Here is a 15,425-nt window from a genome sequence, read left to right on the forward strand (position 1 = left end):
TAACTCTGCAGCGTGTGTGTGCGCATGCATGGCCTGCCTGACACTGTCATTAAATAGCCCCCTGGCCCCCCTCTCCAGAATGTGTTTATTCTGCACTGGGCAAGCGAGGAAGTGGCAAACAGATGGGCATCCATGAATTATGGAAATGATAGGCTTTGATTAACCGCGCGCACTTTTTTTTCGGCGGATAAAAGTAACTTGGGAGCTGCCAAGTTGGGCTCACGAGCCGCGCTGTCACTCAACCGAAAATTTCTCAGGAAAGGTGACAACTTTTATTTTAACGGCCGCCATTGACGGCGATAGACGTCCACTTCATGTTCATATTTTAGTGAGAAATGTGATTTTGATACAAGTGACTAGCAATGGCGGGCCATGCAAAACGATGCGGCCATAAGCCATAAAAGTGTCATTGCATGTAATTGACTTTCCTATATACAGTATATATAAGTTGTAAAGCAGTAAAACTAACAAAAATGAAGAAAAAAACATTTTTATAATGGGTCAAAATTATTTTTCGAGCACCTTAGTCATTTGCTTTGCAAATAATTAAAAAAATATATATATATATATTTTTTTTTTAGAGAACTTTTTTTTTTTTGATTGAAGCAACTTTTTGGGGGGTTGAATGATTTAGACACAAATGTCCTAATGATAATATGGCCCAAACACAAAAAGGTTTGCTTCAATCAAAGAAAACTTTTTCAATGAAAAATTAAGTGTGCAAATGCAAATTTTCCAATCTCAAATATTTTTTCGCATTCAAAAACTTTTTTCTATGATTGAAAATTTTCTTTTTTTGATTGAAGTGATTTTTCTTTTTGGAAATCTACTTTTTTTTTTTTAAGCAAATTATTTTTTGATTGAATAATAGAGAAAAATGTCCTCGCCAAAACGTGGCCTAAACACAAATCAATCAAAAAGTTGCTTCAATAAAAAAAATAAAAATAAAAATTAATCAAAGAAAAATAGCTTTCACATGCATTTTTTTTTTTTTTTTTTTTAGTTTTTTTGAGTTTCACATTTATTTTTGCATTCAAACACATTTTTTTGATTGAAGCAACTTTTTTTTGGATTGAATAATAAAGACCCAAATCTACCTCCATATGGCTCCACCCAGCGGATACAATTTTTGACTGGGGTAACTACATTGGCACGACATCGGCGGGCGTACCAAATTCGATGGATGACGATCTTGGCGAAAAGTATTGCCTAAGCAGCCTGATTTGGAATTCCCCTCAAGAATGACGGGAAACAAAAACTGCTCATTGTCAACTTATTATTTTAAATATTCTTGTAAGTAAATCTTATTGCTGACAATGCGTTTTTGGGTCATCAACATATTGTGCCCCCCTGCCCCAAAAGTCAAACTCCGCTTATGCTCAAAACTCCACAAATGGGTCGGACAAAAGTATTGGCACCCTTAGCGTAATACTTGGTAGCACAACCTTTAGAGAAAATAACTGCGAACAAGCGCTTCCGGTATCCATCAATGAGCTTCTTACAATGCTTTGCTGGAATTTTAGACCATTCTTCTTTGGACAACTGCTCCAGGTCTCTGAGATCTGATAGGTGCCTTCTCCAAACTGTCATTTTCAGATCTATCCATGGGTGTTCTATGGGATTCAGGTCTGGACGCATTGCTGGCCACTTTAGAAGTCTCCGGTGCTTTCTCTTAAACCATTTTCTAGTGCTTTTTCAAATGTGTTTTGGGTCATAGTCCTGCTGGAAGACCCATGACCTCTCAGGAAGACCCAGCTTTCTCACACTGGGCCCTACTTTATGCTGCAAAATTTGTTGGTAGTCTTCAGACTTCATAATGCCATGAACACGGTCAAGCAGTCCATTGCCAGAGGCAGCAAAGCAACCCCAAAACATCAGGGAACCTCCACCATGTTTGACTGTGGGGGATGCGTTCTTTTCTTTGAAGGCCTCGTTTTTTGTTTTATTTTTCCTGTAAACACCGTGTTGATGCTTTTTCCCCAAAAAGCTCGACTTCTGTCTCATTTGACCAGAGATCATTCTTCCAAAACGTTTTTGGGTTTCTCAGGTAAGTTTTGGCAAACTCCACTCCACTTTTTAGGTCTCTGGGTCAGAAGTGGGGTCTTCCTGGGCCTTTTCATTCAGATGGCGACGGCGAGTACGGGTGGACACTGTTGTACCCTCGGACTGTAGGACAACTTGTTTGGATGTTAGTCCTTCCACATCTAAGAATGTTAGCCACTGTGCCATGGGCTTTACACTTATTGATGACACTGCGCATGGTAGGCACATGAACATTCAGGGCTTTGGAGATGGACTTGTAGCCTTGAGATTGCCCGTGCTTCCTCACAATTTTGCTTCTCAAGTCCTCAGACAGTTTGTTGGTCTTCTTTCTTTTCTCCATGCTCAATGTGGTACGCACAATGACACAGGACAGAGGTTGAGTCAAGTTTAATCCATTTTAACTGGCTGCACGTGTGATTTAGTTATTGCCACCACCTGCTATGTGCCATAGGTAAGTAACAAGTGCTGTTAATTACACAAATTAGCAAAGCATCACATGATTGTTCAAAGGGTGCCAATACTTTTGTCCGGCCCATTTTTGGAGTTTTTTTTTTTTTTTTTCAAAATGATTTAATTTTTTCACCCCATTCTCGTTGGTGTTTTTTTTTTTTAATTGCAAGCAAAATAAATGAAGGTATTACTACCAAAGCATTTGTAATTGCAATAATTTTCTGGGAGAAATTTAGCATTATCTGACAGAATTGCAGGGGTGCCAATACTTTTGGCCACCAGTGTAGCTGACATCAAAGCTCACATCTCAATTTCATGACGTCGTTCGCATTGATATGGATGACAACCACGTCGCCTTATCGAAAGGACAATAGCGTTAGATCCTTTTTTTTTTTGCCATAATCCAGAGGGGTGAAAATGTCACCGATGTAATCTGAGCCCCTCTGACCTCTCCTGAAAGTCTGAAATAAAATAGCGCTGTAACGGCGAGGTCAGTGTGATGGACCAGTTTTTTTTTTATTTTAACAAAAGTCTCAAATTGAGTCTTTTGTTCACGTCGTTGACCAAGAATGGCTGAAATGCATTAAAAATGAAGTTGTTTTCACCCTTAATCGGACAAAGGTTTTTGCTGTGCCCTCTCATGTCTAGACACTTTCCAAACCAGGGGCGTCACTAGCTTTAAAGAATTAGTGGGGCTTAGCCCCCCGGTGATGACTAGGATGTAAGTGAACGTAGCCTTTTAGATTTAGATATTTGGCGGAAAACACTCAGGTGACTTGAAGTTCCGCTCCGAGACCCCAATTTGACCAAATTTCAAAATTTGTTCTATATGCATGTGTGACACATCATTGGAAAGCTAAAGATCTCCATTTTCTGGGGGAAGAAAATTTTTGAACAGGAGGGCACTTTTTAAAAACATTTTTTTAACAGCAAAACCTTAACTGGAGGTGAGCGCACGCAAAAGCAGAATTAAAGACGCCATGATTTTAACGAGATATTATCGCGTACTTACCTTGTTTCGATCCAAAAACTCCATGTAGCATGTATCGTTGAGTGTCAAGACACAGGTGTGAATGGCCACAGCTGGATTTTTGGGGGATTTTATGGGCGAAACATGGTAATATAACAAGGGTCGCGATACAGAAATGACACATCAAGGAGTGGTCGAGATGTTTTTCATAAATCTACCCTTTTAAACTTTTTATTTATTTATTTTTTTTATTTTTTGGATCGATTATTTATCATCTAACAAATCGGGGAAAATGCGACTAACAAAAAAATACAATTAATCGATAGTTATGAGGTAGATATCCGGGACTTTTTTTACAGACGCCATTTATTTCATTGTGACGTAATTTGTTTAAAAGTTTAAAACATGACAGTCAATAGTTTTTTTAAGTCGTTTTTTTTTTTTTTTTTAAACGAAATATTAGACATCAATTAATGATTCTACGCTAAAAATGACACATTTTGTGCTAAAAATGACACATTTTGATGAATACAATTACAAGAGATGTCCCAATCGATTGGGATTTTCAAAGTATCGGAATCGGCAAAAAAATATCGGACATGCTTTTTTTTTAATATACATATATATTTTTTAATTAAATTGTTTTCTAATTGTATTTAACGTTACAGACATAATATGTTACACTCATCCAGAGTCTTTAGTTTAGGCTTAAAGTAGGGTTATCAAATTTATCCCGTTAACGGCGATAATTAATTTTTCAAAAAATTCATCACGTTAAAATATTTAACGCAATTAACTCATGCGCTGCACGACCCACTCACGAATTGTCGCGTTCAATCTGTAATGGCGCCGCTTTACCTATATATAGAGCTAAAAAGCAGTGTTAAATGAGTAGAGTGAATTTGGGCAGCCTTTGGAGCCTTTTTTTAATTGGCTGAAGCCTTACAATCCCTCTCCCTACAAATAGAAATATCGTGGGGAGCAATGTGGGGAAAAACGCAGAGAAGATATATCAATTGGTACCACTACGCACAGTCATGGTTGCACTTCCCATCATGCATTTGGGCAGAACAGTTAAATGGCTACAGTATCATTTACTGAAAGCTCAACAAATACACTAGATGGCAATATTTAGTCACAATATACACATTTATCCTTTAAGGAATTACAAGTCTTTAGCCGTGGATCCCTCTCACAGTAAAATGTTAATAATGTAAATGCCATCTTGAGGATTTATTGTCATAATAAACAAATACAGTACTTATGTACTGTATTTTGAATGTATATATTCGTCCGAGTTTTATTCATTTTTTTTCTTAATGCATTGCCAAAATGTATATGATCGGGAAAAATTATCGGGAATGATTGGAATTGAATCGGGAGCACAAAAAAAAAAAAAAAAAAAAAAAAAGCAATCGGATCTGGAAATATCGGGATCGGCAGATACTCAAACTAAAATGATCGGGATCGGATCGGGAGCAAAAAAACAAGATCGGAACAACCCTAATAATTACTTACCTTCTTTTTATGGCTGGGTTGAAACAAAAGTGGTTGCGCGACGTCTGTAAACGGGGGTTTCCAGGGTAATACGGACAAATTAAAAATAGCTCGGGGGCTTAATGCTCCATGAATCTGCTATGGCAGCATATAGACATATTGTTCTATCGGCTTAAAATACATCCGTTTATTTTAAAAAGGGGTGCAAGAGCACAAACTGCTTTTTCAGTCTTGTCTGTGTTTTCCGCCATATTTAAAACGATAGCTTCCACACACATCCAAGCGGTCCATTTTATTCAGGAGCATAAAAGACCGCATGAAATATGAAATAAACATGTTTTTTTGCGTCATACGCACTTTAAACTCAGTACCTTCTTGCTACGAAGCTCAGTCAATATCAGCTCACTTGTGTAGTATTTGCACATTTTATTGAAAATCAACATATATGGCACAACAGAAATCAATAACAGGCGACATTTGTACATGTGGGAAAACAACCCAGCTTTGCCGCGGCTTGATTTTTTTACGATCATTCAAAGCAAAAATGATTTTTTTGTTTTTGCATGTTTTTTTTTTTCGATGCACACTTTCAAAGTAGTGCAGCTGAGATGTTATTTACACTTTCCTCTTGAGTAAGGCATGCCGTTATTCTCTTATTAGTAGATTACAGTGTCCCAGTCAGTCACTACTAGTACTACTACAATACTGCATTTCCCCTTGTTTGAATCAAATGGATGCTTTCTCGCATGTATAAAAAAATACATTCATCTAACCTTTATATTCATGTTTTGTCACACTAGCTTTGGTTCATTGTAGACATCTTTTGTTTAATAAAAATACTACAGTCCCTGCTTTAGTCAACACGAGAGACACATTAAAGATGCATAATTAAAAATGGAGCGTGAGCATTCAAAAAACTGCATAATCTTGGTTTTGCTACCACCTAGTGGCCAATTTAGGATGTTCACGCCTGCAGGCTACAAAAGGCAGACGTCGCTCTCGTTTCTTGATTTCGAAGAGAAATTGTTAAGACTGGAACAAAAAGCAGAGATTAATGGCTCTCGGCTTTGCAAACCTAAATCGTTGACGCGCGACGGAAGGAAATCATTTCCCAGCTTCCCTCCATTTATCTTCATCCTTGAAATCAATACAAAAGAAATCTTGACAGCTGCGAATTCCCCTGAATTGGTCAAAACCCTTTTTTTTTTCTCCCCAAAAGCGAAATCGACGCTAGCTACCTTGAGTTCACTTGATGCGCAGTTCCAGCACATCAGAGTAAGGCAATCAAATATTCGACTATGCTTGTGCATGCTCGTGCGCGTATGCATCCTTCACATCCTGATAAAATTCTCCACTATTGATGATTCTTAGCATTCCGATAGGAAAAAAAGTTCATTTGCTGGCCTGACTTTTCTTGTTTTTCTCCTTACATATATATATCTATATACACAATCGTTAAACATATTAGATATGAAAAGTTGCAAATGCACTGCGTATTGACATCACTTGAAGTCCTACAGGTAGTTCAGAAAAAGTCCAACTCGGGGTCGCATGACATCAGGCTAACCTACCGCCAACATATTTTTACCGTTTGTTTAAACGTAGATGCCTTCCGGGTTAAGACCAGATGAAGTGCTGCTTTGCAGGGAGTGAAGATTGCTGGGTAAGAGGCGTCGCAGAGATCCACAATCTTCCTCTGCAATCAGAAAAATAAGACATTAAATCAAGGGCGTAGGTTCGCATAGGGACGGTAGGGACAAAACACTTGCAACTTTTCAGGATGCTGAAACTTTTAAGCAACCTCATTTGCATTATATAATGTCTTCAGTTATATAGGTCATTTAGATTGTCTTCCCATATGTTGTAACGATAGAATTGCCCCGACCATAGACTTCATAACCTATTGACATGACACTGGAAATGGGGCCGATTCGTAGGGGGCCTATTTTCAAAAACTTCAATTTCAAATATTTTCAAAACCAAAGCTGCTACTTACCTTCTTTTTATGACTAGGTTGAAACAAAAGCGGTTACGCGACGTCTGTAAACGTTTTTTTTTTTTTTTTTGCTTATGTAGTCTTAAAGCAGCCCAAAGGAGCTTTTTTTTTTTTTTTTTTTTTTTTTTAGTTTGACTGTGCTTGTGGACAAAAGCAGTAGTGTTTTTCCTGAAGGAAGGCTCCATTTTTATCTATTTTTGTTAGACAATTTTGAGTGGTATTAAGACAAAGGTTTATTTTTTGCATTCCTGGATAGTTAAGAGATGCTTAACAACTTTGTATTTCTTTGTATGTTAATACACAAATTCGTGTTCAAATAATGTAATTTTGCCAATAAAAGTTAAATAAAAACACAAGTTTTCAAAATGTTTTAGTAGTTTTTGAAAACAAAGGTTTGAATCGAACGGTGTATCACCCAAACCTATACATATGCGCTGCAAGAACCTACCTCCTCTAAAAAAAATAAATACTTAAATTCCTTTGTTTTCTGTGTAACTACTAGAAATAAGTGAAACTATCTGCCAGTGCTTCAAGTAAATTTGACTCAGATTTCTTGAAATAAAAAGCTATCTGAAAATAAACTTAATAGACTTATTTTAAGCAAAAAGTTTGTATATTTAATCTTGTCAGAAATGTTCTGAATTCAAGAATAGATTTTGTTCAACAAATTTTAAAGCATTTTTCTTTAGGTTAAAAAAAAAAGACCATCTTTTTGATGCAAGGGCTTAATAAGAACAAATGGTAATATTTGGTAAATGGTAAAATTTTTCAGATTAAGATGTTATCCTGTAAATTTGCAGTTTGAAAGTGTAACTCAATACAGATTTTGCATTAATAATTTAGCCTTTCAATTAAGGGTGTAACGGTACATGTATTCGTATTGAACCGTTTCGGTACTTGGTGCTCGGTTCGGAACGGAGGCGTACCGAATGAGTTTCTGACGTAATGTAACCCTTACTTTTCGAGGCTGTGAGTCAATCGGGTTACAGTTTCTTTGTGTAGATTATATTTACTCCGTCTTCTCTACTATAATAAGGACCAACACGGTAGGACAGTAAAAACGTCAACGGCGCGACAACGTGGCCGCCGCGAGAACACAGTGAAACGCGGCCGTTAAAGTCAATCAGCCAATGCACACCAGTCGCAGTGCGGCCGTGTGTTAGACACGTCCCAGAAGCGGCTCAACGCGATGCACGCGAAAAGAACTGCGGAGTTTATTATTTGACGCGAGACGCGGCCCTCCTGCGTCAATACTACTAGCCAGGATCGGGCAGACCGGAAGTCACTCGTGTAAAAATATGGTGGATCCGGTCGATTTTCAAACTAATATGCAATCGTAACCCACTTTTTGAGTCCATCAGATCTCTTGAGTGGTAGAGCGGGGCACAGTTGACTTGTCTTTGTTGATTTACTGCTGTCTTCTCTGCTATAATCATAACCAACACGGCCCCGTGTTCAATACAAAACCCTCCTACCATAACAAAACAAGCAGGAACTAATATTCACATAGGAACTAAAGTTATACAACATAAAATATACAATATAAATGAATACTACATCACACTTGTAAAATACAAACACATTATAAAATAAATAATAGCCCATTTAAATAAGATAAATTGAAATGAGCTAAAACACCTGTAATTAAATAATAAGACTAATACACAGATCCTGCCAACACAAATTTTTAGTTTCTGTGTGTCGCCTTAACATGAGAAAATCCACCAATAAAGCTTCTGAAAACCGTTCATAAGGGAAAAAAATCATTGAGGCATTTCATTCGTAAAATACATGTTAAACTCTTTGTCATTGGGATTGCTTTTCTCTTTAGCACAGGATTTTTTTTTTTCTCTTTCAGAAAGAAAGCTGACCAATACGTGGGGTCTGAAAGGCAAATTGTTGTTGGATTATCATCTTTAAATACCTACTACTTTTTGAGCAGAATTCTAGCTTTGTATAGGCTACTGTTCCTATTGTTGAAAGCAAAAAAGTGTGTAATAAACAACTAGCACATTTATATTTTGCATTTTGTTTTCTTACTGTACCGAAAATGAACCGAACCGTGACCTCAAAACCGAGGTACGTACCGAACCGAGATTTTTGTGTACCGTTACACCCCTACTATCAATTAATTATGTTCTTATTGGTGAGAAATGTAGCCCTGACTGCCGTTCACCCAGTCTTATTAATGTCCCGTCCCCAGCTATAAGTGCACATGCAGGTTATGCTGTTAAATCGTCCCAACCAATATTGAGACCAAACATACGCCCCTGTATTAAATAAGCTTTTCAGCACCAGTTTTGCCACATTATATTAAAATCTACCTTGCTATATTGTGTATGACCACTTGGTGGCACTGTGCCCCTGCATTTTAGCAAATGCACTGTGCAGTACATAGAGAAAATAGTGTTACACTAACATCATGTACTCGTTGGCTGCCATCCTGTCATTGACGGCGAAAGACGTCCAAACCACTTTGACTGGGATTACCAGACCACAATGAAAGAATTTAAAAGTCAACAAAAGCTACACTAGTATATAAGAATGTCAAACTAGTGTAGATTTTGCGAATAAATTACAGGCAACGTGCTAACATAGATATAAAAAATGTTAGCTTGACTTACAGTTTGGAGGAATCCAGGAATATGTCCAGAGTTTAAATGTGAACGGCAGTATGATTGTATTGCCAAGCACGATTATTATATTGCGTGTGAGTATACCGAAAGTTGGTCTGAAAACTCACACGATACTTCGTAGATTAACCAAAGAACTGTTGTTGTAGATGCAACAAAACAAGTGCAGCGGCAACTGACGAAGAAGGCAGGTGTTACTAATTTGATAGCCTGGTACACTAGTGTTGTATCGGTCGCGAACGATTCGTTCTTTTTGAACGAATTGTTTGGGTGAACGAGACCGAACTAATCACCATCTGCACTGATTCGTTCTATGAAGTTGGTGGCGCTTGTTCGCTGCGTGGGAGGGCGTTGAGCAAGCGGCAGCGTCTTCTGACATCGCACACGACCAATCAGACGCCAGCCTCATCGCGGGCAGGGGAGGGAGCGGAAACAGAATCATGGCGTATGTCACTCATTTCCACGTGTGGCCAATAAGCAGCCAGCGTGCAGGCAGGGGGGAAAGACTGAGTTTTGTCACTTCCCGTTCAGTGATTCGGTCCTCCGGTTCCTGACCTAGCTTGCTGCTAACTTGACTTTCCAGTAATGACTATGCGGTGAACGAGTCATAAAATGAAAGGAAACGAGTTTGTCACATATTTGTTAACGTGGAGCCTATCAAATGCTGCTCAAAAAGACAAAAACACCACACAAATCTAGCGAGCATGGTTTAGTGTTCTACTTTTCTCAACAGACTCGGGACTGTGCCTATGACGATATACTATCAAATTTACAGTAATTTAAAACACGCGTAGCTACGAGGCAAGCAAAACCTGAGCTGCGGTCGCGTGACGGCAGTGAAGCGGGCAGAGAACTGTCACTATATGGAGGCTTCATGGCAGCGATATGTACCTCATATGTGCACAGAAAAAAAATAATATTTAGTAAGGGTGTAACGGTACATGTATTTGTATTGAACCGTTTCGGTTCGGGGTCCTCGGTTCGGTGCGGGGCCGCACCGAACGAGTGTCTGACGAAATGTGAAAATGCTGTCAAATTTAACGTGGTAACGGGCTGTAATTTTTTTTTTTTTTAATTAATCACGTTAAAATATTTGACCCATTTAACGCAAGCGCGGAATGCCCGCTCATGCTTCCCATAATCCCACTGTTACGTCCCACGGATGGCTCCTAAGGGCGTAACATAAAACGAGACACGCACACGAGTTGCAAGTGGACACAAATTTAATCACACAAGTCGAACTCGCAATGAACAAAATATACAAAATGCGGAAGAAGCTGGCTTAAGCGTTAGCCCAGGCCAAAACAACAAACAAAATGAAACTACGCTTGAACCCCACCCGCTAAGTAAACCCTGATCGTAAAAAAGAAAAAAACAATACAGCCACTGGCACTAACCTGGCTTCTACACTAAACAAAACGGGTTGAACGAAAACGGCAGTTTACCTCTACTGCTGCGGTGATCTTATTTACAGCGGTGAACAAAAACGATCCAATAACGAATGAACACAAAAGACCTCACTGAAAAAGCGGGAGTGTAACAAAATAGCGATCAAATGCACAGGTGAATGAATAGCGAGCAAACAGCGAGCAAGGAGGTACGCGGCACGTATGCTGTCAAATGCGTAGTTGCGAACTCGGAGTGTTGACTGTAAAATGACGAGCGGTCAGATGACTTTTGTTAACGCTGCCTTTATTTGGTTAACAAGACTCAGGCACAATACAACACACGCGCGGGTATGCATGCTCAAACAACGGCCTAATAGTATTACCCAGAGCCGTATTACCGTGTATCGGATTAGCTGCTGTCAAGCAAGTGTCGTTATTGCCGCAAATGTAAACAAAGCGCTGCATAATGGATACATGTCAGACAGCGGCTAGTTCGGGTGGCCCGTCAGCGGCGGTGACGTCGTCAGCCCGTCCGGCGTCAATCAGAGTACGCCACGTTGGGAGGGGAGGCAGCCAGCTGGCGGACGCGGCGATCAGATGACTGACAGTCTCAAAAAAGATAACAATTTAACGGCCAGGGCCGTCGCACCACACACAGTAGAAGTGCAGTGAGCAGCGTGGGTAACGGTTATATGTTAACATGGAAGATGGTTGGCCCTCTGGGTGGGGAACTCAAAAAAGAATATAGATGGAACAACTCTTCACTTCAGTGTTGCAACTGTTCAACTTTGCACATCAGATATTTATTTTAAAGAAAAAGTCTTAGCCAAAGTTATTTTTTATTTTGTTTTTCAAAATATCTACATTTCAGAATATTGTATTTTCTATTATTGAGCAGAATTCTAGCTTTGTATAGACTAATGTTCCTATTGTTGAAAGCACAAAAGTGTGTAATAAACAACTAGCACATTTATATTTTGCATTTTGTTTTCTTACTGTACCGAAAATGAACCGAACCGTGACCTCAAAACCGAGGTACGTACCGAACCGAGATTTTGGTGTACCGTTACACCCCTAATATTTAGTATGATCACCATAATACTGATTTGCAATGAAACTGTATATACATGTCAATTTTTTCCGAGTGTTTTTTTTTTTTTTTTTTTCCGTGTCAGAGGGTGTCGGTTGGTTTGACAAATTATGTCAATCCGTCCATCATGTGCTACTCAAGCGCCCCAAAAACAAAGCGCGCGGACACGGGAGATGTCGCAATATGTCTACATTTTTCTTAACAGACTAATGAGAGTAGAAAGGCGAAATCATAAAGCAAACAATTATTTCTCGTCAGCATTTGACGATCTGAGATGCGGGGACGACAGGGGAGCTGACCGGATTATTTTATTTATTAATACCAGTGCAAAAATTCAAAACGATCATCTTAATAATAAAAAACAAAAATACAACAGAGCGAGAGGTTAATATGATGTGTTGGCCGTTCCATAATTAGAAATTAAACTTTCGATTTATTTTTATTTTCGTGACAGCAGGCATGCCGCGTTGGCTGTTAGCAGCAGCATTGTATATGTGAGCAAGATCATGCTAAAGAAAGTCCGTGCGCCCCCGACCCCAAACCCCGACTTCCCCCTCAAAAGGAAAATGTTTAACCGTGTCCTAATTCGAAATGCAAGCACGAGCCATGACTTTGAGCCCATAGAACTAGGACAGACGACGCGGAAGTTCTCCCTCGCTTTTGCAGCAGCGGGAGGGAGACGAGGCTGTCTCTGAGAGTAGAATGATATCGCCTGTCACTCATTTCTGAAACTACGACGAGTGGTCAATGTGCAAGAGAGGGAGGGACCAAGCAATGTCACTTCCCGTTCAGTTATACTGCGAAGCGGTCTTTGGTGATTCGTTCGGCAACGTCACTTCCCGTTCACTAACCGAACGATTCATTTGGGTGGGGAGGGAGATGAGGGGGGCGAACGATTCGTTGAACGATTCGTTTGAACGAATCGTTTTACTGAACGAACCGGAATGGATTCGTTTACTCAAGTGAACGACAGATCCCGTCACTATGGTACACCAGATTCACCGCTGTTCCAGCTATAGACCCTACCCACGTGACGTCACAACTCCGCCCTCCTGACTGGTGCCGCCCAATTGTCCGTCAACACATCGTGTTTACCTGTTACGGCTATGTACATTCCTATTTACGGCGTGTTTTTCTGCTCGTTAACATTAATAATAATTAAATGGTGAAGGCATGTGTGGCGGTCGGTTGCAATAACAGAGAAGATAGACGGAGAAACTTGAAGTTCTACCGGATTCCGAGAGACCCGGAGAGGAGAGCGAGATGGGCTGCTGCAATTCGACGAGAAAACTGGGCTCCAAACGATTACCACAGATTATGTAGTAGTCATTTTATATCTGGTAAGATGCATTTAATATATATTTAGAGGGTTTTGGGCTGACAACCACAATTAAGATCATTGCTAGGCTAATCGCCGACAACATACACTCAGACATTGTAAATGAACTACCTGAAAATATATAATTATAAGGGGATAATATGACAGTTGTCATACAATTAATTTATAATTTCACTATTGAGGTCAAAAGCCAAAAAATAAATTCAACTAGGGACAATCTGGAGTAGTGCTATCGCACTTCATATTTATTACATATTATATATGTATGTAGTGAGAGTGCTATCGCTAAACCATATAAACATTAAAAGCCCTAGTTCCATTGACAAATGACATGAAATCCATTAGACTTGACAGTGGATGTTAGCAAGAACAAAAGATTTTGAATTGAAAATTTCGTAACTCACCTTCCCGAGCACAAGATAGATTCCTGCCGTATTTTCATGGACGAGGACCTGTTTCACCCAACCAGCAACGAAGTATTTATAAGCCTCCCAGCTCTTAAAGTTTTTCAAACTCTCGTGAGAATAGGCTGATTTTGTGTGGACAAGATAGTAGTAAATATCAGGGTAGCACAAGACGGCGAAGACAGCGGGTCGAAAAACATCGATTTAAGCATCAAATATGGATCTGACGAATGGATAAACTGAAGCTTTTCCACTTAACGCCTTTTTATGCAAAACATCCAATGAGTTTACAGCGTCAGGTAACACCGGGGCTTCCATGGATTGCTCTATAAATTGCACGATTAATTGAAACCATTGAGAATAGGGCTAAAAAAATGACGGACAATATGGTGGCCGGATACAGCGACACGTCATTTTGTGACATAGGTGAGTAGGGTCTATAGAGTCTGGCGACCAATGAGCGGTTCAAATTTCCAGGGCGGAGCAAAACACAGCAAACAGACAGCGGAGTGGACCAATCAGGGACGGGTAGACGTGACGTTGGTGAAGTGACAACTCTCACGTTTTATCGGAGAACTGAGTTTTTTTAACATGGCTAGCGCGAGCCAGCATGTTGTCAATGACTTGTGTCTATGTGTTTTTGTTAATTTAAAACAGATTTTACCATGGATTGGAACATATTCTCGGCTCTCCCGTTCGCCATCTGTGTTGTTGTGGAAACGACTTCCAACGCGGAAGAGTGACGTTGCTCGTTAAGAATACGTCACGCAAATAAACAAATCTGATTGGACGGATCATTTCGTTAGGGCTCGAGAGACCGTTAAGGAGGTGCGTCCCAGACTATTCTCACAGTGTTAGAAAAATACAAGGAGAACAGTCTGGCAGTGCCAGGCAACTAATTTGAAGCTGTGTATCATCATGTGACAAACACAACTCAATTCATAATTTATGTGTCCTTGAGCAATTTTGGCTCTGTAGGTCATTCACTAGGGATTTTTTTTTCACCGTTCTTGTTAGCATTTTGACACCACGGTGTGAGATCTTGCATGAAGCCCCAGATCGAGGGAGATTATCAGTGGTCTTGTATGTCTTCCATTTTCTAATAATTGCTCCCACAGTTGATTTCTTTACACCAAGCGTTTTACCTATTGGAGATTCAGTCTTCCCAGCCTGGTGCAGGTCTACAATTTTGTCTCTGGTGTCCTTCGACAGCTCTTTGGTCTTGGCCATAGTGGAGTTTGGAGTGTGACTGACTGATGTTGTGGACAGGTGTCTTCTATACCGATAATGAGTTAAAACAGGTGCCATTAATACAGGTAACGAGTGGAGCCTCATTAGATCTCGTTAGAAGTTAGACCTCTTTGACAGCCAGAAATCTTGCTTTTTTGTAGGTGACCAAATACTTATTTTCCACCCTAATTTGGAAATAAATTCTTTAAAAATCAAACAATGTGATTTTCTGTTTTTTTTTCCACATTCTGTCTCTCATGGTTGAGGTTTACCCATGTTGACAATTACAGGCCTCTCATATCTTTTCAAGTAGGAAAACTTGCACAATTGGTGGTTGACTAAATACTTATTTGCCCCACTGTATAAAGGACTTTGCTGTCAAAAA

General features: G+C 39.6%; 1 protein-coding gene across 4 annotated transcripts in view; it reads right to left on the reverse strand.

Moving 5' to 3' along the window:
• Nucleotides 1–4,963: 4,963 nt before the first annotated feature.
• rassf8b (Ras association domain family member 8b) overlaps nt 4,964–15,425 on the reverse strand; it is a 40,867-nt gene continuing 30,405 nt past the window's right edge. For all 4 annotated transcript variants that reach the window (XM_057855431.1, XM_057855433.1, XM_057855432.1 and 1 more), the window contains exon 9: nt 4,964–6,656. In XM_057855431.1, coding sequence (XP_057711414.1) covers nt 6,556–6,656 — 101 coding nt within the window. In that variant the 3' untranslated portion in view covers nt 4,964–6,555. The remainder of the gene's footprint in view (nt 6,657–15,425) is intronic.

Source organism: Corythoichthys intestinalis, chromosome 13 (genome assembly GCF_030265065.1).
Source record: "Corythoichthys intestinalis isolate RoL2023-P3 chromosome 13, ASM3026506v1, whole genome shotgun sequence".
Taxonomy (NCBI): domain Eukaryota; kingdom Metazoa; phylum Chordata; class Actinopteri; order Syngnathiformes; family Syngnathidae; genus Corythoichthys; species Corythoichthys intestinalis.